General features: G+C 44.2%; 1 protein-coding gene across 6 annotated transcripts in view; it reads left to right on the forward strand.

Moving 5' to 3' along the window:
* The first annotated feature begins 2,232 nt into the window (after positions 1-2,232).
* stat3 (signal transducer and activator of transcription 3 (acute-phase response factor)) overlaps positions 2,233-22,685 on the forward strand; it is a 30,834-nt gene continuing 10,381 nt past the window's right edge. For 4 of the 6 annotated variants that reach the window (XM_088906102.1, XM_088906106.1, XM_088906104.1 and 1 more), the window contains exons 1-17: positions 2,233-2,477; positions 11,323-11,477; positions 13,909-14,053; positions 14,246-14,344; positions 14,876-14,968; positions 15,334-15,415; positions 15,642-15,742; positions 15,980-16,131; positions 16,705-16,863; positions 17,499-17,591; positions 17,802-17,861; positions 18,231-18,260; positions 19,048-19,141; positions 19,258-19,305; positions 19,674-19,757; positions 21,356-21,454; positions 22,375-22,510. In XM_088906102.1, coding sequence (XP_088762228.1) covers positions 11,350-11,477; positions 13,909-14,053; positions 14,246-14,344; positions 14,876-14,968; positions 15,334-15,415; positions 15,642-15,742; positions 15,980-16,131; positions 16,705-16,863; positions 17,499-17,591; positions 17,802-17,861; positions 18,231-18,260; positions 19,048-19,141; positions 19,258-19,305; positions 19,674-19,757; positions 21,356-21,454; positions 22,375-22,510 — 1,603 coding nt within the window. In that variant the 5' untranslated portion in view covers positions 2,233-2,477; positions 11,323-11,349. Of the gene's footprint in view, positions 2,478-3,521; positions 3,706-11,322; positions 11,478-13,908; positions 14,054-14,245; positions 14,345-14,875; positions 14,969-15,333; positions 15,416-15,641; positions 15,743-15,979; positions 16,132-16,704; positions 16,864-17,498; positions 17,592-17,801; positions 17,862-18,230; positions 18,261-19,047; positions 19,142-19,257; positions 19,306-19,673; positions 19,758-21,355; positions 21,455-22,374; positions 22,511-22,685 lie in introns of those variants that run through there. The other 2 variants (XM_088906103.1, XM_088906105.1) reach the window with 1 other exon arrangement.

Consider the following 22,685-nt stretch of genomic DNA (forward strand, 5'->3'; position numbering starts at 1 on the left):
TAAATGTGATATTAAATAACTCGGCACCTCTGATGGTGCGAATGGAAACTTGGCTAGACACTGTGGGAGTTTGCTTCACAGGTTGCCCACCATAACCGCCAGTGTTTCATTGCAGCTACTCCTTCCTTAGAGGAAATGCACCGTGTGTCAAGGCTGAATTCTTTCAGATGAAAACTGTAACTTGAATCCCTTTGCTTTTGTTTTTTTTCTGTTTTGGTTGACTGGGGCTAAATAAAACAAATCTTGAACAAGCAATGTTTGGGAAATCAAAGCACCCGCATTGGCAGAACTGGACGTCTGTGATGTAAGTCCACAAGCAAGGTATTTCTATCTATGTGTACCGTACATGTCATATCTCACATGGCAAGTCAGTACGGAGTGCCAGCTGGGAGACAGCAGCTCGTATGTGCAAACCAACAGAATATTTAATAATAATTGTTACACTTATATAGCCCTTTTGTGGACAGGTAATGGCGACTCCACTCCACTCCACCACCACCAGTGTGTAGCCCCCACCTGGATGATGTGACAGCAACCAGAGTGCGCCAGTACACTCCCCACACACCAGCTCTCAGTTTGGAGGAGAGCAGAGTGATGAAGCCAATTCCTAGATGGGGATTATTAGGAGGCCATGATTGATAAACCCCGGGATTTTTAATGAGGACAGAGAGTCAAGACCCCAGTTTTATGTGTGCCCATCACTATACCGGGGCATTAGGATTCACAAAGATGGCAGGGTGAGCGCCCCCTACTGGGCCCATTAACACCTCTTCCAGCAGCAACCTTAGCTTTCCCAGGAAGTCTCCCATCCAGGTACTGGCCAGGCTTCAGTAGTTTGCAGTTGTGATATATCTACCGGTCCCATGGCATTCGTAATTCTACATTCCTGGGTTTGATTATAGGCGTGGATGCCTTCTGTGTTTAGTTGGCATGTTTTCCAACGATCACATGGGTTTTCAGCAGGTGCTATAGTTTGCCTGGCTGAATTGCTCATTTCATGAGGAGGAAGTGTGATGCCCCATCCTCCTGGGAAAACTCCCCTACAACGCCAGAGCCCAACATAGAAGGGACATGTATTGAGTAGAAAGGCAACGTCTTCAGCCGTTGTCACCTTGGCCCTGCTAGTCATCAGCTGAATGATGGAGTGGGAGGGCAGCAGACTGGGTTCCCATCTGGAATGAAGTCATGGGAACTCAGACCAGACCAGACCAGGGGTGAGCAACACTGCCTTACAGGACGACCGCGCGCCAACCAACTGCCCATCCACTACAGGAAAGGAGCTCATTCCTCCCACCACACAAGAGCGCCAAGGAACCTGTGGGGTCTTTGACACAGCAAGGGCTTGTTATTGTGTGAACTGGACTGTTTTAACAATACCCCACAGCTTTCCGGATGAACTTTGCTGTTAGCTTAAGGAGGAAAATCAGAAAAACTGAAGGCAGGACATCTCGCTACCAAAAGGACTGGATACCCCCCAACAGTACAAATTCACATGCAGTGCAGACATCCATCTGGAAAATGACACCCCCCCACCTCCTCCTCCTTCAAGGCTCATCAGTTATCGGGAACTTCATTCAAATAACCCTTCACTGTGTCACTTCTGGTTTGTGTCTGTTCAGAACAGTAAAAACTTCGAACTATCTGATTATCAAAGGGCGTCTATTATGCGTAGAATGTAGAGTTTAGAATAGAATATGGAGTTCTTACTAGAAACATTAATCAAAAAGCAAACGGGAAAAGGAAATAAAGAAGACTGATAGGTAAATTGTCATTGTCTTCTAAATATATGTTTGATGATTCATTTAATAGCTTTCTAGCTATTTAGTTCCTTTCATTGGCAATAGCTCACTCAATGCTCTTAAAAATCCAGTTTTCATTTGTCTTATTAAACTGCATGTGACGTAATCACTGCCAGTAACTCAGATGATTTCCAGCCGCGCTGTTCCAGGCACTTTTACACCTTCCCTCCGCTGCAGCCTTTTTTAAAGAAGGGATTCTTTTGAAGTTCGACGGAAGCACAAGAGGGAGGTAAGATTTTATTCTAGAACGGCGGTGAGGGCGTGAATTATAAACACTGCGATGCCGCGCACAGTCTAACCTTAGGCTTTCTGTCCCCGCCCCCTTTTGGGTTTTTGGAGGTGCTGATTGGATGAGATATTTACATCTTTATGAATAATTAAGTAACAGGAAAGGATTCTCCACGGTTATTGGGCCAAGGAGCTGTTTCCTGCTACTGGGGTTAGGTTGTCTCCAATGCTGGCAGAGGAAATACTTAACAACAGCGATTTTTCAGCAGCCATCGAGTTTGGGAAAGTTAGAGGAAAAACTGAAAAGCGAAGTTAGGGAATAAGGCAAACTGTTAGCACTTCAGACTGATTCTGTCCGTTATAAAAACATCGCTTCTCGCTTTTAGCATTTCTGTGAGGAAACAGTTACGGGACCTTGATTTTTCAAGAGGACCTCCAGGGAGAAATCAGGTAAGGGGCTCTTGTGTAATTGTTACGACTTGGCCAGTTTTTTTTTAAAAAAAAACCTTGTTTATAACAACAAACCCGTAATCTCGGATTAAGGTCAGCTTCGCGTATGACGGGTTTTCTGCATTGAAGATGAGGGATGCGTATAGATTGCATGACTCACCCAGACGTGTCAGAAACACACAAGTGCAAAAGCGGACCGCTCAGCGAGAGACCCGGGGATGCGCGTTTCCAAATCTGAGCGAAAGCGAAAGAAATGGCCAACGTCGTTGACTTGAAAAAGTACGTTGTTTTTTTTTTTGTCCCCACCCCCTCTCTAAATTGAGATTTTATTGATTTTCCGTGTTTGGCTGCAGTGCGATCATTTCAAGGTACAGTAGCTGTGCTCCAGAGAGCCCGGCAAGGCGACAGTGGCGTGTTTCTGACTGCTTATCTGCGCGTACAAGTGAACCCCCACACCTGGCGAGTTTGTTCTGATATTAGCTGCCTTTAGCCTTCTCAATGGAAACGCCTGTCCTGGGTGAATGCCCACTTTCAAAATTACTCCGTAAAGATCCCCCTCATTTTAAATTTAAACCCTCTTAAGGCTCGATAAATGAGAAGTCATTCCACATTTAATGGTGTGTACTGTAACCGGCATTCAGCCAAGTCGGTGCCAAGACCCGGTGAGTTTTGATTTCGCCATATACTAGAACTGGGTTGACAAGATTCCGGAACCGAATGGGGTTCCGGCACCCTGACTGAAAAAAAAATACATATGATTAGATAGATTTTTTAAAAATGATAAAGTGTAAGTTTCAGTTCATCTTTCAGTTGACCGAGTAAAACCGTGTTTTTTCGTGAGGAAGTCTGCAGAAGTGGGTTTAGCTTCATTGACGATTTTCTTTGCATGAACACTTTGTGTGTGTGTGTGTGGATAAATATTAAAGACACTTCCTGGTAGAGAAGAGGCGAGCTCCAAGAACAGTCCGGCAGGTCGACGAGTTTTCTGTGCTACTGTTCACTTGTGATTCATCTGTTAGCATTACGCAATGTTTTTGCAGCGACAGAGAACAGTCGGTGTCAAATCGACTTCCTCGCTGGGCTGAATCGAGCTTCGTTCACGCTTGCTGTGGTGTCCGGTTCCGATGACATCAAAAGGCTATCTTTTTATTTAGTAATCGAAGTTACAAAGTAACACCTTCAGAAACGTTTTGGAATTCTGGCTTTCATTTTTACGCGCAGAACGGAGGTGAGATCATGACTAATGCTTGAGAAAAACTCACTTTGCTTCATCCACCAGGAGTTCAAAAGGGCTTGTTGTTGATTATTTCGACACCCCTGCTAAAACCCTAAAAATAAAAGCACGGACACTTACGTCTACGTTTATTTTTGGTTATGCAACCAAATGGTTTAGGTAAGGCTTTGTCTTCTGTTTTGGTTTGTTAGAGATCCATACCCGTTCTTTAGTACTTGCAACCTGTAAGAAACAGGATTTATTTTTTTTGCAGAGGTGAGGTGACGTCTTTGAACCGTGTGCGTAGTTTCACGGTGCCTTGGGTCAGCTCTGATTTTTGGAGGAGGCTGAGACGAGCAAATCGATCGCAGTTCTTCAGGTTTAAAGACACGCTAGTTTCCACGGCCTGAGCAGCATGTGGATGTGTTGTGGTAGCTCGATAAATGAGGTGCTAGGTTCGGCCCTTTGAAGTGGCTGGGAAGGGGAACTCTGGCTTACACCGAAGCTTGCTGTGATCAGCACAGGTACCTGCTCGCCTGCTCGTGTGGATGTACACGCGAGTAGGCTTCATGACAGGCTTGGGAATTTCCTCTCTGGCAGCCTGAAGCACGTAGCTGAAGGTGGAGAATTTTTCTTTTACCAGAGAATGGAACTGTAGCAGAGGTTTGGAAAAGTGGGGGGGGGGGGGGGTCCTTTGCACCCGATCTCCGTGCCGCAAGGTGGCCAGTCTCCACTCGTGATCGTTGCCGTGCTTGAGCAACGAGTCGTCCATTGACAGGGGTGATAGGAGAGGGATTGGGTTGAGTGAGTGGGTGTGTGTGTGTTGGGGGGGGTGCTTCCACTTGCCGTTCAAGAAATGACTTGGGCTTAGAGTCTGCGCAGATCCCACTCTTTTAGCATAAAGCATGGTCTGAGTTTTCCCAGATTTCCGCTTTTGGTGCTCTCGCTCTGCATCGGGCATGGAAGATGCTTGGAGAAAGTGGGCTCATTGAAGCCTGCAGGGGTTGATAAAGGTTTCTCTCCGCCTGGTGGGCAGCCAGTACTCATTGGTCTGTATGTGATCAATGTTTTGTTGACGCAGTCTTACACAGGAAGCTGCTTGTATTGATGAGGTCTAAATGAGCATTCTGTTAACCACTGCCTTCCTTTGCTCTGGTGTGGGCATTCCACTCAACATCTCTTCAGCACTGCACACTCTCAAAGATGTACCGATTTTTTTCTGATGTCTGTTTAAGTTCTATTTGATTGAGCTACAGAGCTTTGATGGCTTAGACTGCATTTTAGATTCAGGTGTTGCGATGGCTTGGTCTTTTTGCACTTCAGCTCGTAATCATGAAGGATCAGTAAATGATTATACTAGAGGTGTGTTTCATAATGTCTTCGTCAGCCTGACATTTTGTTTCCAATATTCTGTGGTTTATCAATGACTTCACCTGTAATCGCCCCCTGCACCCCTGTCTCTTCTTCTTTCTTCTGAGCACTTATCGTCTCCCACTCCCACGCCTCCTTGGTAAAGAGGACTGTGTGCTTAAATGCACCCTTGTTTGAACCTGTCAGCTATTCCACCACTATCTGAGTGCTTTAAAATGAATTTTTCCAGCTGAAACAGTAGCTGAGTTAGCTGAGTGAATAGATGCATGGAAAAGGTTTCTTGCTAAAATTCTGCAAGGATGAGGTAGATCTTGGCTCAAAATCAGTTGTGCTAATAATGAAAAATAACTATTCTGTTTGAAATTAAATATATGAAGCCAAAGTCTTCTGTCAAGGTGTCAAGTGTCAGGTTTTATGTCAACAAATTGGCAAACATGGGTTCCTAAACGAAGCACCAGGACCCCAAGTGGTTTGTGGTCGCTGTTGCAGTGGAGCACATGTTCTGTTGGGTCACATTATGGCACAAAGGCAGGATTGAGCCTCCCTTTCCTGCTTGAGAATTCTCTGAGTTGGTACCCGTTGCAAATACCCTGCAGCTTTTCAAGAGCTGAAAATAACGTTCAAGATGCACAAATAGAAATCTGGGTTGTGAGACACTCTCACTAGAGGTTTAAGAACACGTGCTCTGGAATACTCCACTGGTAAGTTCCAGCAAGGGCTTTTGGATCCAGGGCATAAATATCTCCTTCCGTAAATTGCTCCCCAGTTAAAACCCTCATCCCACAGCAGTCTTTCCACACACCTGCAGCTCTTTCTTGTGGTTGTGGTTACATTTTGGCTTCATGTTTCCTGATAGCCTCTTATCCTATTGCCTGTAACCTTGAAGGAACAGTAAAATACAAATCTTAGGGTCTGTGTTCCCTGCATGGCCTGTCATTTTCTTTCTTGCTCCATTTTCTGTATTTGTAAAGGAGTCAGTTTCTCCTTAATTGGAGAAGTCCCTTCTTCTTGTAGGACATTTTGCAATTGCTTTGTTTTTGTGTGCAGTAATTCTCATGCCTGCAGTCCACAAATGGAGATTCCCAAATGCACAGATAATAGTGTGTTCTGTATCTCCAGTTTCTAGCCAAACTGTAGTAGAGGTAAGGGGCTTGCTGTTACATGATTTTCAAATGTGTGCTTCCTTCAGCTGGGAAAAATAAAAGTCACAAACAGATCTATTTCCTTATTCAGGGGATTGGTGTGGTTTGCAAAATTCACCTGTGCTATTGCAGAGGCACCTCCAACAACAGAATCATTATGGACAGAGCAATCTCAGAACAGGTTGTGAGTCACACTCAGTTCTTGGGCACTAGGAAGCTGAAATCCACAATTATCCCACTTTTTTAAGGTTTAGTGCTTTTCCTCTAACCTCTAATTCCTTTTTAAAGGCTACCTAGTTTTTTTAGAATATTAAAATTACATTCTGATTGTCACTACCCTGATCCTTATTACATTTAACAGTATGGAGGATATAATACTTCAGACTGCCATAATGACGGGGAGCTGTTCTGTCTAAGGACGTTTCCTCTGAGCACGAGGACTAAGCTGTAGGACACAGGAATTTGCTGTGTAACCAGACACAAGGAGAGAAGGTCACTGGCTCAGATGTGGGACTTAACAGGAGTGATACAGTGGAAAAGCTCCAGGTACCCTTGTGTGTTCCAATAAACAGCATTTATGATTAACTCGACCAGATGAAGCACAGTGCAGCCCATCTCTGTTACTGAGGAACAATTCATTATCATGTTTGTCAGGCCTAAAGAAAGGCGCTTGAAGGGACTTCTGGTTGAGAACAGCATAACTTACAGTTGGGATGCAGGTCGCTAGAGTCAGTAAAAATGATAAGAACTCCTTGTAAGGGGAAGTCCAGTTGTATTTGAGGGAATGCTGTTTTTCTTTCAGTATTAAACTCTTTAGTGCCCCAGGATCAGACACGACATCTGACTACATCAGAAACTTTCTCTGGCTTAACATAAAATAAGCCTAGACTTTCTCTTCTTTTGTATAACTGTCTTGCTTCTCTACTAAGCATTGAATTCAGTGCATCTTCTTGAAATCTGTGTGTGTGTTGTTACGCTATGAAATGGCTAGAATTAAGGAAAAATAGGTCACTACGTTGTTTTTTGCTTGAGTCATGATTTGTCGAGGCTCTGTTTATACAGATTTGTTGCATGTGTTCTAAATTATTATTATTTTTTTTGCAAGTTAGTACATATTTTTGGTTGCTTGAAATTACACTGCTTTGGCATTTGTCATGAAAGAGCTAAGTATCGACTGGAAAATGTTTGGTTCTTTCTTGCTATTTTATAGTCTAAATCTAAATACAGTATTTTAAGGCAAGGAGATAATGAAATAACCAGAAATGGGATTGAAATTCTGTACGGTTTGATCTCTGTATTGCAAAACGTATATTGCTGCTGTTCAATCAGTCCACAAACGAGTGATCAGGTAGTCCTAGTCTGACAGGCTAGTTCAGGGGCTCATACTTCTCGAAGTCAGCCCAACCCTCACACGAGCGGAAGTGAATTTAAAGTTGAGAACAGCAGACACCCTTCTCACGGAAAGGGTTGTGAGATTATGGAACAAACAGCCCAGGCTTGTTGTAGCAGCTGACACCCTGATGTCTTTCAAAAAACAGCTGGACGAGATCCTTGGATCAGTTAGTTCATGGCACACAAACAAGATAGCTGCGCAGAATGGCCTGCTCTTGCTTGAATCTTTATGAAGGGAAGGGAAATCCCTGTAGGCAGAATTAATGCTTTTTTTGTCCCAAATCTCCTTTGCCTGTTAAATAAAGCTTAGTGCACCATTTTAATCTTAATAGGCATCCTTAATTAACAGAGAGCAAGTGCAAATATGATTTCGAAAAGAACAGCCACTCTTTATATCATCTTTACCTACAGTATTTGCAAACTGTGCTGTTTTGAAACGCAGTAAAAATAGGCTAGGGCTGTCATCATACTTTCTGTTCTGATACAAGAACCTGGTTGTGAATGTTACTTAATTCCCCTGACCACATACACAGGGGTGTGCTTTAGAAACCTTTGCAAAGTTTAATCTTATTTGCATTTTATTTTAGCCCTAAAGTGATTTGAAAGCTCCCAAAGTTCCCTTGTGAAACTGAGTCCGGTAATTCTACCAAATAGTTTTCAGTTCTCCTGAAGTTCTACTGCATTTATGAACTTACTTTGCATACAGTATCCCGGTATCCAGGGCCAAGAACGCTACACTGGTTGCAGAGTCACAGTTAGCTGTAAAATATAGAAATTAAGAATACTTTTCTGTTTTTTTTATTGTGTCCTTCACATTCTGAAAATACGAATACACGCATGTGCTGTACCTGTCCTGTGTTCTGCTTCTGTGGTGTTTCTTTTTCAGAATTGAGAAAAAGTTTAGAGCTCTTCTGTCTGCATGTAGTGTAAATGCAGCATGGATTTTAGAAGATTCATCTTGGATCGTAAATCCTCTCTTGTAGGCAGCCGGAGGATTGGACTTAACCTCCAGGGAAATACGGTCTATGCTCAGAAATCTGCAGCCAAGCCACTGTATCGGAATCTTGTTTCGGGTTGTCCTTGCCAAGTGTTTGCATCTGTTGGGGGCCGGCAGGACGTTAAACTTCCCAGAATGATATCAGGAGTGTTCTGCTTCCATTTACGGGGCTCGGTAACCACCAGCCAACGTTACCAGTCATGTATTCCAATAAGCCCAGCTAACATCAAATGAAAGCATGAAAGAAGAAGTGAAAGCTCGTGGTGTGAATTTTGAAAGTTAAGGTTTTGTTTTTTCTTGACCACGGGTCCAGACGTTTTAGTGTTTTAAAATGAATTTTAAATGATTGATCAAATGTAGTTTAGGGATGAGTGTTTTTAAGAAGGCAGTATTGCCATTCCAGACAGACAGCTGGGAATCGAACAGTCCTCATCCGGAGCTGCCTGCTACCCTTTCGTTTCACAAAAGAGCCAACAGAAGAGCTTGACTCTTCTCTCTCCGGCTCTAAATTGTCTCGTTTAAGCACGTCGGCCAACAGAAAGGGGTAGCTTGTTCTGAAATGCCACTGTTGGGAGTAATTGTTTCCGTTCTCATGCGAGGGTGCTTTTTACTGGCTTTACGGCAGTTTGTCGAAAGAACAGACCCCTGACCACAATGTGAATTGCACATCTGAAGATGCAAAAACAAAACCCCATCACCCAGCCACGAGGTGAAAGGCCCTGTGAACTGAGCGCTGCCCTGTGTTCGAGTGCCGTCTGAGAAAGTGAAACGGGGCTGGAGGAGCAGTGAGGTGAAGCTTCGCCCTGTGAAATCTTGTCAGATTAAGCCTGTAGCAGACCTGTGGGGTAAATACTGGAAGTCATGGTGGATGCGTGTTACTGTGCAAGCAGACATTTTTCATTTTTCGACTCTTTTCATTTTCTTTTCATAAGCAGAAACAGCAATGTGATTGATGATTTCTCCTGAGCATGTGGTCTGCAGTTAATCCTGATAGATCTGTGTGTTGTATTGGAAGAACCTTGACCTTCCTGACGTCAACGATGTTACTGATAAACCTGACCGGAAGGCGCTTCATAGTTACTAATGCCTGCAGATCACTTTGAGTTATTGTGATCGGGGTTTTGCAGACTCTGATCAGTGCAAGTGAAATGGTTGCTAGATGGCCGGATTGGTTTATTTTCAACCAAACAATAACTCTCAAAGCAGCTAACATAGTAAAATGTGCTAATAGAGGCTTTGAGTGAAACTGTCCGTGACTCTCGGCATGAGAGAGTCGAGTCACAACCAGGACGTAGAATATAGAAATCGTACATCCTAGATGTAACTTAAGAAGTCTGCACAACTGATAATAATCGATATTGATGGGGCAGTTGTTTTAAGTCTGAAAGCAGCTTAACACGTCCTCCTTCAAGGAGGAAAGCCGTGGATTGCGCAACTGTAAAGGAACTGAGAAAACTCCCTAACTGATTAGATGATGTCGTTGAAAAGCTAACGTGTGCGCTTTCCATAGATGTGCAGTTTGACAGGAAAATGACACATGAGGGGAGCCATCACACTGAGCTCTGAGTCCAAAAGCGGAGGTGGTCATCTGTTCAGGGGTGACCAGGGAGTGAAATTAGTGAAATCAACACTTACAGTAAAGAAGGATGAATAATATTGTTCACTCTGTATAGTACATGGTATTTTCCCAAACCTGAAGCACACATTACTTGTACAGATATGGACAGCGATTTCAGTCCTTGAGTCTCAAGTGATTTTTTTTATTCCGCTTGAATCTTTAACTTCCCTAGTTGAGCTGATTACCGTCTTAAATGACTCAATGTAACCCTTTTACAAAAGGATTTACAAAATGACCAGCACATTTGGCTTGTTTGTCGCTGAATGGTGACTGATCTGAAGCTCTCCTCAGACAGATTTTTGAAGGAGGCCAAGGGTGTCCCCATCAGCTACATAGCTATATGTAACTTAGGTCTGTAGCAGGTGTTTCCAGACTCATCAAACCTGCTTCAAAAGAGTTGGAGTGTGGGACTTTTTTAAACACTTCCTATACTTAATAAACACATTTTTTGTCACTTTTTTTAGTTCCTTTCGGTTTCGTTTTTGTTATAAACAGAAGCGTATTGCAACCCTGCCCCTCTTCACACCTCTGTGAACCAGCTCAGCTAAGAGCTGATTTCTGCTGACTCCTGCCTTGGTCTCGTTCAGCAAAACTTGACCAGATTTAGCTCTTGCCTGAAGCCGCAGCATCCTGAAGAGTTTCGTGCCGTTTGGTTTTTTTTCCGGCTCTGTGGTAGGTGCTTGCGTTTTCAGCGACGCAGGAAGCCCGCGCGCTGTTAGGAAATGGGTGAGGTGTTGTCTGTCGTTCCATTGCGATTTGGCTTTTGAGGTTTCTGAATGTGTGCCGCTGCCGTCTCGCCTAAAAAGAACGGCCATTGTTTGAGACTGAGTGCGTGTGACCTGCACCGCGCGTCCAGTTCATTAAAGTGTCTCGTCTGCCCTCCGCACTTTTCTTCCTGTTACTCAGGGAAGATGCTGGCTGCAGCTCTAGATCTCAAAGCTCAGAGAAGCCATGCATACCCAGACCTGAAACTGGGAGCTGTAACCAAGATGTTATGTTACTGTTTCAATTGCTTCTACTCTTTTAGTTTTAGTGCTGTCTTATATGAGTTACCCTCTCTCCTCCTCCCCCTCTCCTGCCTCTCCACCTCCTCCTCCTCTCTCTGGGAGCAGGCTTGAGGAGGCACAGCAGCGGTCAGCATGGCCCAGTGGAATCAGTTGCAGCAGCTGGACCCCAGATACCTGGAGCAGCTCTACCACCTCTACAGCGACAGCTTCCCCATGGAGCTGCGGCAGTTCCTCGCCCCCTGGATTGAGAGCCAGGACTGGTAAGGCGCGGGACTCCTAGTGCTGGCGCGGGGGCACTCGGGGACGGCAGCTGTCCAGGCCCTTTGGCAGCTGTTTACCGGCTTTGGGATCTTGTGCAAACTTGCATTCATGTAGCCCTTTTGCATCACAAAAAAAATGTCCAAAGCACTTTGTGTGTGGATGGGGAACCACTTCACCTGCCACTGTGGTGTGGCCATTCTGTGCCAGCAGCCCCACTACGCAGGAGTACTTGACATCAGAAGCAGAGGAGAGAAACTTTCATCACTGCAAATAAGGGGAGCTTTAGGGAGAAAAATCTTGCAGTGGTTTAACACCCCTATTTTTCTGCCATGAGACCTTTAAATTGTACTTGAAACAAATGAAACAACATCGATAAATAGGCTCAGGTATGGGCAGCTTCAGTCCTCAAGGGCTAGAGTCCTACAGATACTTCATGTATTGCTTAAATAGCTGCTGTTTGAGACCTAAAAGACTCAGAGATCTGACTTCGAAATCAAATATTGAGCTCAATTGAGTCATCAAGATCATGATCGGAATTAAATACTAGGGCTCCTGTTGTCCGTGACCCCCTGCTGCCTTAAGCAGGTGTCATACTGATGAGAAACCTTCCTTATACGAAACGTTTTTGTCGTGCAAACTTGGGCACGGATCAGCTTTATGAAATCGCTTACTACAGGTATAGGCAGATGGCATTAAAACTATGCCTCATTTCACCAGGCGTGTTAAAAGGGAAACATTCTTTCATCATAAAATTATTTGACGTTGTCCGCCAGTCATCACATGAGTAGTTCTGTACAGAAATACTTTTCAAACAGTTAAGGCGTAAAAAGACAAAAAAGCTTATGTTAACTACGTGGTCAGTAATTAGCTATTACTTTTGTTCTGCGTTTCCGGTTTCCTGTTTCACTCTGAGCAACTGGCTTCACAGCTGTAATCTCTCGAAACAATCGTGCTGCTTATCCTACATGCAAATGGCCACCGTAGAGAGAGAGAGAGAGTTAGTTAGTTTTGAGTTTCAGGTTCTGTGAATCGCAAGTAAAAAGAAAATGCCCCTCAGCTGGAAGGAGTTTAAAAGAATCCCAAGTTGCTCATTTTCTGTAGAACTGGAGCCACATGTCCAAGACGTGACTCAGCACTGGAGAGCTGAAGCCCAAATCTTATATTTGTTAAATATATCTAGAACCATATAAATCAACTGGTCCTATTGCCGAGTTTCTTAAAGGTAAGAACTTGGGTGGTTTCGTAATTTTTTCCTTGTGCTTTTAGTATACTGGACTTAGGCATTATGTCATGTTTTAGAATGATCTTTTTTTTATTGTTTAGTTTTTTTGGTACAGATTTTTATGACCGCAGTTACAAATCTGACATTTATTTACAGTTTCGCAATCTGCCCTTGTTATGTGTGATTGGAGTACTGGAGGTTGAGCATTTAAAGATTCTTCGTGAGTGATTTTGAAGCACTCTTCCACGTGGATTGTCATACTGATGTATGGCTCTCTGCTTGTTGCTGTGGGGCAGAGCTTCAGTACAGGTAGAACAGAAGAACAGAAGTCCATATTTCTGAAGCAGTTTTCTCTACCTTAAATTGCCTGCTGAGAACTTGATGCTGGAGTTAATTAACTAGAGTTAATGCCTCTAATGAGTTGTTCTGTGAGAGCCCATGCAGGCCTTTACCAGAGATTAGCTTATATATGGTGCTTTTGAGTGTGAAAATGTACAAAACAATATCACTGTACTTTTAAACAGATTCGTTAGAGCTAGAATGATTATTCTGCGTTTTTTTTGTCATCCCAATGGACTCCTTTTGCCTAAGTAGCAAAGAACAGAGGGTCTCAATTAAACTTAAATTGTTTATGTTTTACATTGTTTTAGACAGAGAACAGGAAACCCTTCCCATACGCCACAGGCTTGTCTGGAGCAGGTTTCCTACCAGATTGAGACTCAAACTAGGCCCCTTCAAGAAGCGAATGAACAAAACTTTTGACTCCTTACCAAATGATGCCCTCTGTTTTGCAGCCTTTATGTTCTGACGATGGGTCTTGATAATGGCTATACGACCTTTAATGATGAGTATGTAAGCCTAGATGTACTCTCTGCCCCCATTCTCTCCCCCAGCAAACAAATAGCAGCAGGCAAGGCAGGTCACGAGGAGGTAGGAAAGGTCTTCCATCATTTTACCTGGCCAGATTAAGTCCTATGGATAACGGGTGCGAACAGTGAGGAGAACATTTCAACCCCTCTGCTCTTCTCTCAGTCCCATTCTGCTTGAAGAAGAGTTTCACAACTACGTCATCTATATTCTGTTCAAACTTCTTGTAGTCAAACTGATTGGTTCCCAATGCCCGGGGAGTGTTCGTCGGGTAATGACCACGAACTCTCGGAAGCATCTGTAAATTAAATAATGATGTTTGTTTATGTCTCGTACCTCAGGGCCTACGCTGCCAACAAAGAATCTCACGCCACGCTGGTTTTCCACAACCTCCTGGGGGAGATCGACCAGCAGTACAGCCGCTTCCTCCAGGAGAACAACGTGCTCTACCAGCACAACCTGCGCAGGATCAAGCAGCACTTGCAGGTACTGGCCAGCCCGCAGGTCGTGTGCGCAGATGCCCCGGCAGCGCTTTTCGGATCACTTTTCCAGCCGTTTACCTTGGCATAACTTAACGAATGTGCTTCCACTGGATATCGAGTGGAAAGCTTGTGCCTGTCGGAGCAAAGCCCTTTATTATTCCTTGCCTCTCCCCCCCCCACACATTTCTTTTTTTAGAGCAAGTACCTGGAAAAGCCCATGGAGATCGCGCGGATAGTGGCTCGATGCCTGTGGGAAGAGAATCGATTGCTGCAGACTGCTACAACCGCGGCTCAGGTCTGTTCCCATAACCACGCTGTCCTGAGCCGCACCGCGCCGTGCCACACTTTTCCACTCCCCTGCCTCCTCATCGGGACTTAATCGGTTAATCTTCATTACATCAGAGGACCAAGGAGCAAATACATTATCTTAAATTGCCCCCTTGGGGTTGAGTAAAGGTTTTTGTATTGAATTATTGTCCAGCATAACGTATTTCTCAAAGCCCATTTTGAATGTGTGATGACCCAAATGCCTAGATCAGAGTAAGATTCTATTAATGCTAGCTTTATTTTAATAAAAAAATATAATTTAAGACCGCTTCTGTATAGGCTTTATATTAGACTGTCTTATAAATTAGACACGATGATAGGAAAGATTTTTCCTTTATAAATGAAAAGAACCTAGACAATGGGGGAAAAATTATCCGTGAATGCAGAGCTTCTAGTTTCAGTTTGGAAGCCTGCATCAGAACTGGTTTGAGGAATAAAAAGACAAGTCAAGATGTTACAGCGGAGTGTATTATTTTTTTTTTTCCTCTCCTGCGCACAGGATGGGCAGGCGTCTCACCCCACGGGCACGGTTGTGACGGAGAAGCAGCAGATTCTGGAGCACAACCTGCAGGACGTGAGGAAAAGAGTGCAGGTGTGGCTCTTGCGCGTGTTTATTAACATCCTGGGTGGGGAGGGAAAACAAGAAACAGGCCTTGATGCTGAAGGTGTTTATGCTGAAGGATTTCGTTTTACCACACGGGTGGTACTATTGCGCCAGAGGCTGAAGGATTGCCATCACACCCTCCCATCTCTGCCGCTGCTTGTGCCTTTTACTGCACGGCTGAAATGCAGCTCAGTTCACCCCTGCCTGAAATGTATGAATATCTGATTTGCAGCGGGAAACTTGAAACACTACCTGGAGATACCAGAGATGGAGAAATTGGAAAAGATTTGTATTGGAATAGAATTGGAAGATTTTTTTCTTCCTGTAATGCAGAAAATGGATTTGTCTTTCAGGATATGGAGCAGAAGATGAAAATGCTGGAAAACCTGCAGGATGACTTTGACTTTAACTACAAGACTCTGAAAAGCCAAGGAGGTGAGGCAGTCAGTCATTAGGGGGTGCAAATCTGGAAGAGCTGGTGTCAATTGAAGCCTTGCTGAGAAAAGCCATGACTCGTTTGGGGAAAGCAGAGGAAACCAAGATTTCTCTCCTTTAAGTCCATTTCAGAGGAAGATGTTAAGACTTCTGAAACAGACGCCTAAGGCAATCTGTTGTCTTTCCAAGTGAAGTAATTCTGATTTTTTTTCTGAATCATTTCCAGAAATCTCCCAGGATCTGAACGGGAACAGTCAGGCAGCAGCAACGAGACAGAAAATGGCACAGCTGGAGCAGATGTTGACAGCTTTGGATCAGCTCCGAAGGGTATGCAAGCCTGACGAGCAAGTGACTATCGCTTGTAATCGGGTTAATTAGGTTACCATGGCTTCCATGCATTTCTTCTGAAAGATGTTCAGAGCCTGAAATGAAATGAAAGGATGGATGCAGATCTTCTTGTATTTACTCACTTGAGGATAGTGAGCTCCTATGAGAAGTTCCAAGCTGTTGAAGAAAACCGAGGAGGGCAATGAGATGCGATTGAAGTTCTCTCTCCTTGCACAGCAAATCGTGACCGAGATGGCGGGGTTGCTGTCGGCCATGGACTTCGTGCAGAAGAACCTGACGGATGAGGAGCTGGCGGACTGGAAGAGGCGGCAGCAGATCGCCTGCATCGGGGGACCCCCCAACATCTGCCTGGACCGCCTGGAGACCTGGTAGGCAGCAGCAGCCCACTTCCTCCTGCACTTCCTGTCGCACTCCTTCGGGATGCGTAAGGGCTGGGCGGGCACCACACCTCCCAATCGGTTCCCACTGCAGGATTCTAGCCCCGCCGCTGGGTGAATCTTTCCACTAGCTGATACTTCGGTTACATCGAGTCCGGCACTGAAAAAAACCGACAGGTCCACTCTTTGACTCCCCCCCCCCAGGTGAACGGCATTTACCTTCAGCAGTAGAAACTGTCTGACTCTCTTCCACTGTATTCGTTTTTCCTTCCCCTGCCTCCTTCATGTTGTCTTGTGAGTATATGTGTATTTTCTCCCTTCTCTTCTGTACTTCTTGCAAAGTGATGTGCAAGCCTGTCTTGCCTTCATTTCTCCTTATCTTTCTATGTTTTTTGGCTCATCTCCTCACGTAAAGAAACATGCTAGTTGAGCAATGTTTTGGGCCCTTACAGAACGGATGTATCCACTTCTCCTGCGCCGTGTAGCACGCTTGGGAAAAGCAGTGTTCTAAGCCTCCATTCTCTCTCTTTTGCCTGCCGTCTCCTTCTCCAATACTGCGGACAGGATTACCTCTCTGGCCGAGTCCCAGCTGCAGATCAGACAGCAGATCAAGAAGCTGGAGGAGCTGCAGCAGAAGGTGTCCTACAAGGGCGACCCTATCGTCCAGCACCGGCCTGCCCTGGAGGAGAAGATAGTGGACATCTTCAGGAACCTCATGAAAAGGTATGTAGCTATACTGTAGATCCAGGGAAAACTGTTCCCAGGATTGCTCATGCTTCCTAGTTGACTTCAGTTTTGTATACATTTGGCATTGTTACTGAGCATTTAAAATTATGGATTGAACATTGTGACGTTTAATGTCCGCTATATGAATATAGTTCCTATTCTTTTTATCAAAAGTCCATTTTTTCCATGAAGTGATCTCTGATGGCAGAGCAAGTTATGTGAATGCGATCCGATTTGTCCTGCGCATCATGTCTTTCCCAGCCTGACTTCCGAAAAATATTCCTTATTCATGTATGTGGTTGGGCTTTTGAAACAATACATACAGTCCTGTAGGTAGAGATTTATTAAGATCTGGCATGTCGCTTGCATGAACCCACGATCATTACGTTAATCAAAAGGAGAAACTTCACAGATGATTTCTTTAGCTTGTGTTTTGAGGTAATGCTCTTTCTGTTGTAACTTCCTGGACAACCGTTATCCTGAAATTTCACCAACATATTATCCACCGTGGGTGAATTTTACGTTGCTTTTAATTTTGGGAGGCGCTCTAGGGATTTCCTTTGCATGTGTTTTTGCCAGGCTCAGTGGGCGCCTGTGGGCGTGTGTCTAAGTAACCCTCTCTGTGTTTGCAGTGCCTTTGTGGTGGAGCGACAGCCATGTATGCCTATGCACCCCGATAGGCCTCTGGTCATTAAGACAGGGGTGCAGTTCACTACCAAGGTCAGGTGAGTGTCAAGACACACGGCTTCTCTTTCTGAACCTTATCTTTCCCCCCCCAGTTGAGCAGTTTGTTTCCCTGACAGCTAGTCTTCAATTCATCATAACTGGCTTAGAAGGTGAAACTTTTTCCGTGTGACCTACGCTCCTGTGCTTTATTTTGCCATCATATGTTACAAATAATCTAAATAAAATCTGTTTTTTTCCCCATTTATCAGGTTGCTGGTGAAATTTCCCGAGCTGAATTATCAACTGAAGATTAAAGTCTGCATCGACAAGTGAGTAAGGGATAACCTCTTCTTTGCTATTTTCAAACGCTTCCCGTTAATGTATTATAAAAAGCATTTATTTTACATTACAGTGTACGTGACACCTCTAATTACTAAACGCATTCTCTCTTTTAGGTTGTAGTTGAACCAGTTTTTAGTTTTTTATAGCCTTGGTGCTTTGAAGTTCATTCTTATTGACGCAAAGTATCAAAGTAGCTCAGTTCTTTAATCAAGTTAAGACTTGGCTCTAAACAATGATTATATGGATCATTTTTTAAAGCGTGAGCTTATAAAATACTTTTTTTTACCCGTTGAGGTATATTTTGCCTTGTAGCTGTGACGGCCTCACTAACCTCCCTCTGTGCTCTCTGTTGACAGGGAATCGGGGGATGTGGCAGCATTGAGAGGGTAAATAAACCTATTGTCGTATTTTTAAACTGAATCCCTCTTTTTTTTTCCGCATCTTCCCCCCGACCTTTCCAAAATTACCGGTGTTAACAGCAGGGTTAGAAGGAGATAGAAACCGTGCATAGCAAGAATTGTCATAAATGAAAGTGATCTGCCCACCTGCAAGCAAATTCATCTAATATTTCCGAATGTGGAAAAGTATGCAAACGTTAATGTGTGAAATAATTTGGGACTAGAGGATCATAATGTTCAATACAGTGCCAAAATATTTTTTGGGGATGCAGGGGGATCTGAAAACCCCAAACTGTCACTCTTCCTGTATGCGCCGATGGACAGAATGTAATGTAGTCGTCTTTGATCAATCCAATCTCTGGCATCGGGCAGCCTGCAGGGGTCACTGTTGAAGGGCAAGCTTCAGGTACACTGGCTGACTTCGAGCTCCCCTGTGTCACGCTAGGGGTCACAGGTGGTGAACGATGGTGTCCGAATTCCACTCTGCAGACTCAAGGGCCGAGCTTGATCTGTGAATGGAGCCTTTCCCGGTCCAGCCAGTAGGGGGCCCTGTAGCCGATATCCTTGTTCTTAACAATGTGGCGCAGTACAAAACCTCTGGTGTCAGGTCTTTTGTCACGTCTTAAATACCTTGGCCTCTTTCGTTTTAAAATACAGTTGCGCCAAAAAAAAAAAGAGAAATGCCCTTGTGAGAATGCAGCCACGCACAGGCGTTTTCAAGACGGGCCGAGACGTGCTTCTTTTTGATGACCACTTGTATCCGAAATTATTCCAGTTCCCGCAAGTTTAACATCTTGGGTACGAACACGAAGGTGATGAATATGGAGGAGTCCAATAACGGCAGCCTGTCCGCTGAGTTCAAACACCTGGTGAGTTTGCGACCTGCTAGCAGACTGGATCTGAGGCTTTGATGACGCACAGCCCCATTCTGTCTTGGGCCAGAGTGTGGATGATGGTACTGAGAGGGTGTCCTGTCTGTTTGCAGACCCTGAGAGAGCAGCGATGTGGGAATGGAGGCCGGGCGAACAGTGATGTAAGTAGGAACGAAACTGAGCACGTGTCTAGAATAACAGAACATGCTTTATGTTCAATTGGTTTGGTTTCAATTGGTTTTCTTTTAACTGACTCAAAATTTAATTCACGTGTATGGAATTTATTTTTCTTTTATTTTGATAAAGATTAGTCTCATCATCCAGGCACTGTGATTTTAAGGTGTATGCCAAGGTTTAAAATACCCCCCAAATTAAGGCAACACTCCTTTGTAAAGTTAATATGATGTGTAATGAAACTGAAAAAACAAAAATACACCTTCCGGTAGCTGAGCTTCTTTTAGGTGTTGATCCCTCTGTGGGTTATTTCGACAAGTTCAGTTCCATTATCTGACATTATTTCTTTGTTCAGGCCTCTCTGATCGTGACCGAGGAGCTGCATCTCATCACCTTCGAGACTGAGGTCTACCACCAGGGGCTGAAGATCGACCTGGAGGTCAGTGTGCGGACAGAAACTGCATCTTTCAGAGCTGCCTGCAGAAATTGCTGAAGCAATAAGCCTACATGACCTCTAATTTTCTCAGAGCTTATCCATGGAAGCAGAGTTGACAATGTTGTCTTAACTTTCTGACTCATGGAGTCCACGTTCTTAACAATGCCAGCATCTCGCTGTAAATAGCAAAAACTGACAGACCAATGCTCTGATCTTCATGGTAACTGAGTTAGGGAGGGGAAACGAGAAAGGTCTCGTAATCTTAGTGCAGTTACACCATTAACACAGTTTTAACTTGTACAGCTGAAGTGGTCCAGAAAAAGCTTAATTAAATAGCCCACTGGCTTGTGCCCTTTGACCTCTAGGTAACACAATGAATTGTCTTAAGATCTTATTCTGTTAGAATGCCATAGTCTTTGTTCTGTAGAATTATATTGAAAATGCAACTAGCTGTTTTTCGTTGCTGGTGGTCTCAACTTAATTTGCATACTGTGATCCCTGCAATCTGTATTCATTAAACACATCATATCGGTTTATAGCTTTAGTTCCAGAGATTAGATTTTCATGGTTTGCAAATGCATTTTAATGAGATGTTATGAATCAGTAGAGCTCGTTTCGTCTTGAGTTCTGCTGATAAGAATTAGCAGGGAAGGCAGTCTCTGTGTCTGCGTTAGAACCTTACACTAATCTGTACTGACGCCTATTACAAAGTTCTTTGTCATTGCCGATAAAATTATACTTGTTAACTATGGTTGAATGGAGTGAATTTCTTGGTTTAAAAAGCTGAGAGTAATCACGATGTAAAATACTGCTGGCTTCTTTGTGAATGGTGTGGCATAACAAATTCATTTATTAAGGCAGTTTGCTTTGTTCAGGGAAAATCACTTTTTACAGTACTAGGCTAACACTATATTGTACTCAGGACACTTTAACACTGGATGTAACTATCATAAAACACTACAGCTTTGCTTAGTTGAATATTGTAGCTTCACTACGGTGAAAATCCTCTTAAAATGTTAACTCATTTGCAAGAAAAGAAGTTACTTACAAGCCACTGTTCACACACAGTGATGTGTGGGAAGACCAGGAACCAGTGTGGCCAGTGCTCTTTGTTGTACACAGTGAGGAAGTTCACACAAAAGCGTGTTGCTTTATAAATTTCCGTTTTCTTCAAAGCCGTGTCCTGGCAGGAAATTCCCAGGAGGTCACAGGGCCATATGGTAATTCTAATTGGTACAGATGGGTGTCATTATCTGCAGACTGATTCATCGTTTTCCTATGTCAGAGGTTCACCTCCCAAATGTAGGTTGATAGTAGAAAATGAGAAACCCATCTCTTAATTTTTAATGATTTAAGTATCTTATTACTTTACTAATAGCTCCTAAAAAAGCACTTCCTTTTCCCAAGTGATCAAGAGATATTATTGCAAATATAGCAGCGGAAGATGCAAAGGTAATAAAGTGGGCTTGGGGCTCTCTGTGCTATTAATATATTCTCCTGAATTGATTTCTTTTTTCAGAAGTGCTTTTGAATATCAGGAGCCTTCCTCCAGACACGATAGTGAGGGAGAAAAACTCATCTTCTGTTTTGTCTTTCTTCAGACGCATTCTTTGCCTGTGGTCGTCATCTCCAACATCTGCCAGATGCCCAACGCCTGGGCGTCCATCCTGTGGTACAACATGCTGACCAATCACCCCAAGGTAAAGAGCTCCCCCTAGTGGCAGGGAAAAGGGTGACTAAGAGGAATCTGAGTGTTCAGCAAGACTCATTCGCCTAGTCTTTTCTGTCTTATCTATTTGCGTTCAAACACATAATTGTTGTGCTATGCTGGTGCCTCACTCAGGTAGGTTTTGTACACTAAGCCCACTGCCTGGGTTATGTAAGGGTTCGGTTCCACAAATCTTCATGTAACCCTAAGCTTGGTTAAGCCAGAAGAAGCCCTGTTTCAGCCGTTGTGTGAATCTAAGGCAGTGAGCGTTCAAGGGGTTACAGCCTCACTGCCTCATTTTCCCTAGCCCTGACTGGGAGGGAGGAAGGAGGCACAGCAGAGAGCTGCACCTGGCTTTATTGTCCTTTAATGAATCACAGGTGTGTGTGCTGAGAGCAAGAGAGAGACTGTAGCAGCAGCTCACAGTCCATGAGACAGGGCAGGAAAGGAACCTTCTCCCCTGGAAAGAAATGAAATAACATTTTAAAACTCTGTTAATTACAATTATTGAGCTCCCAACATCACATATGTTTAAAAGTTCGGGAACTTAGAATTACCTTTTAAGGAGCTACTATATGTCTCATGACCCTAGACTTTAATGTTCTTTTATTAAACACCAAATAAAATGCTCATTAAATAGCAAATATGATATAATCTTAGGTGTTTCCCTGCCATGACTGCAGTACTGGATTAGAAAACGTATATTTTTTAATCCTAATATTAGCTCGGGCTACCTCACTGGTGCGAAATCAAGGCGAGACCAAACAGTAAAACAGAGACGCATCCTGTCCTTCAGCGGAGGGAACGCGCCCCAGGGCTGGCTCCTGAGTCGAGTGCTGTGTCACCTGGGGAGAGGAACGCCAGCGTGCTTGTAGGTTTTTAACAAGGCCCCGTCTCCCCCCCCCCCTCCAGAATGTCAACTTCTTCACCAAGCCCCCCGTGGGCACGTGGGACCAGGTGGCCGAGGTGCTGAGCTGGCAGTTCTCCTCCACGACCAAGCGGGGGCTGACCATCGAGCAGCTGACCACCCTGGCGGAGAAGCTGCTGGGTCAGGCTTCTTCTCTGCTCTCGTCGGGCTCGGGCTTTTCCTCCCTGGTGTTCGTCTTGTCGTCTTCCGTGAGAACAGATATCAAAGACAGGGAGTCAGCTTGGCCCCCTCCTCCTCCTTTCTCCCCTCATCTGCTTCTAACTCCTTGCTTTCTTTCTCTTTCTGTGAGATCGGA

Source organism: Atractosteus spatula, chromosome 26, assembly GCF_055471065.1.
Source record: "Atractosteus spatula isolate fAtrSpa1 chromosome 26, fAtrSpa1.hap1, whole genome shotgun sequence".
Classification (NCBI taxonomy): Eukaryota; Metazoa; Chordata; class Actinopteri; order Semionotiformes; family Lepisosteidae; genus Atractosteus; species Atractosteus spatula.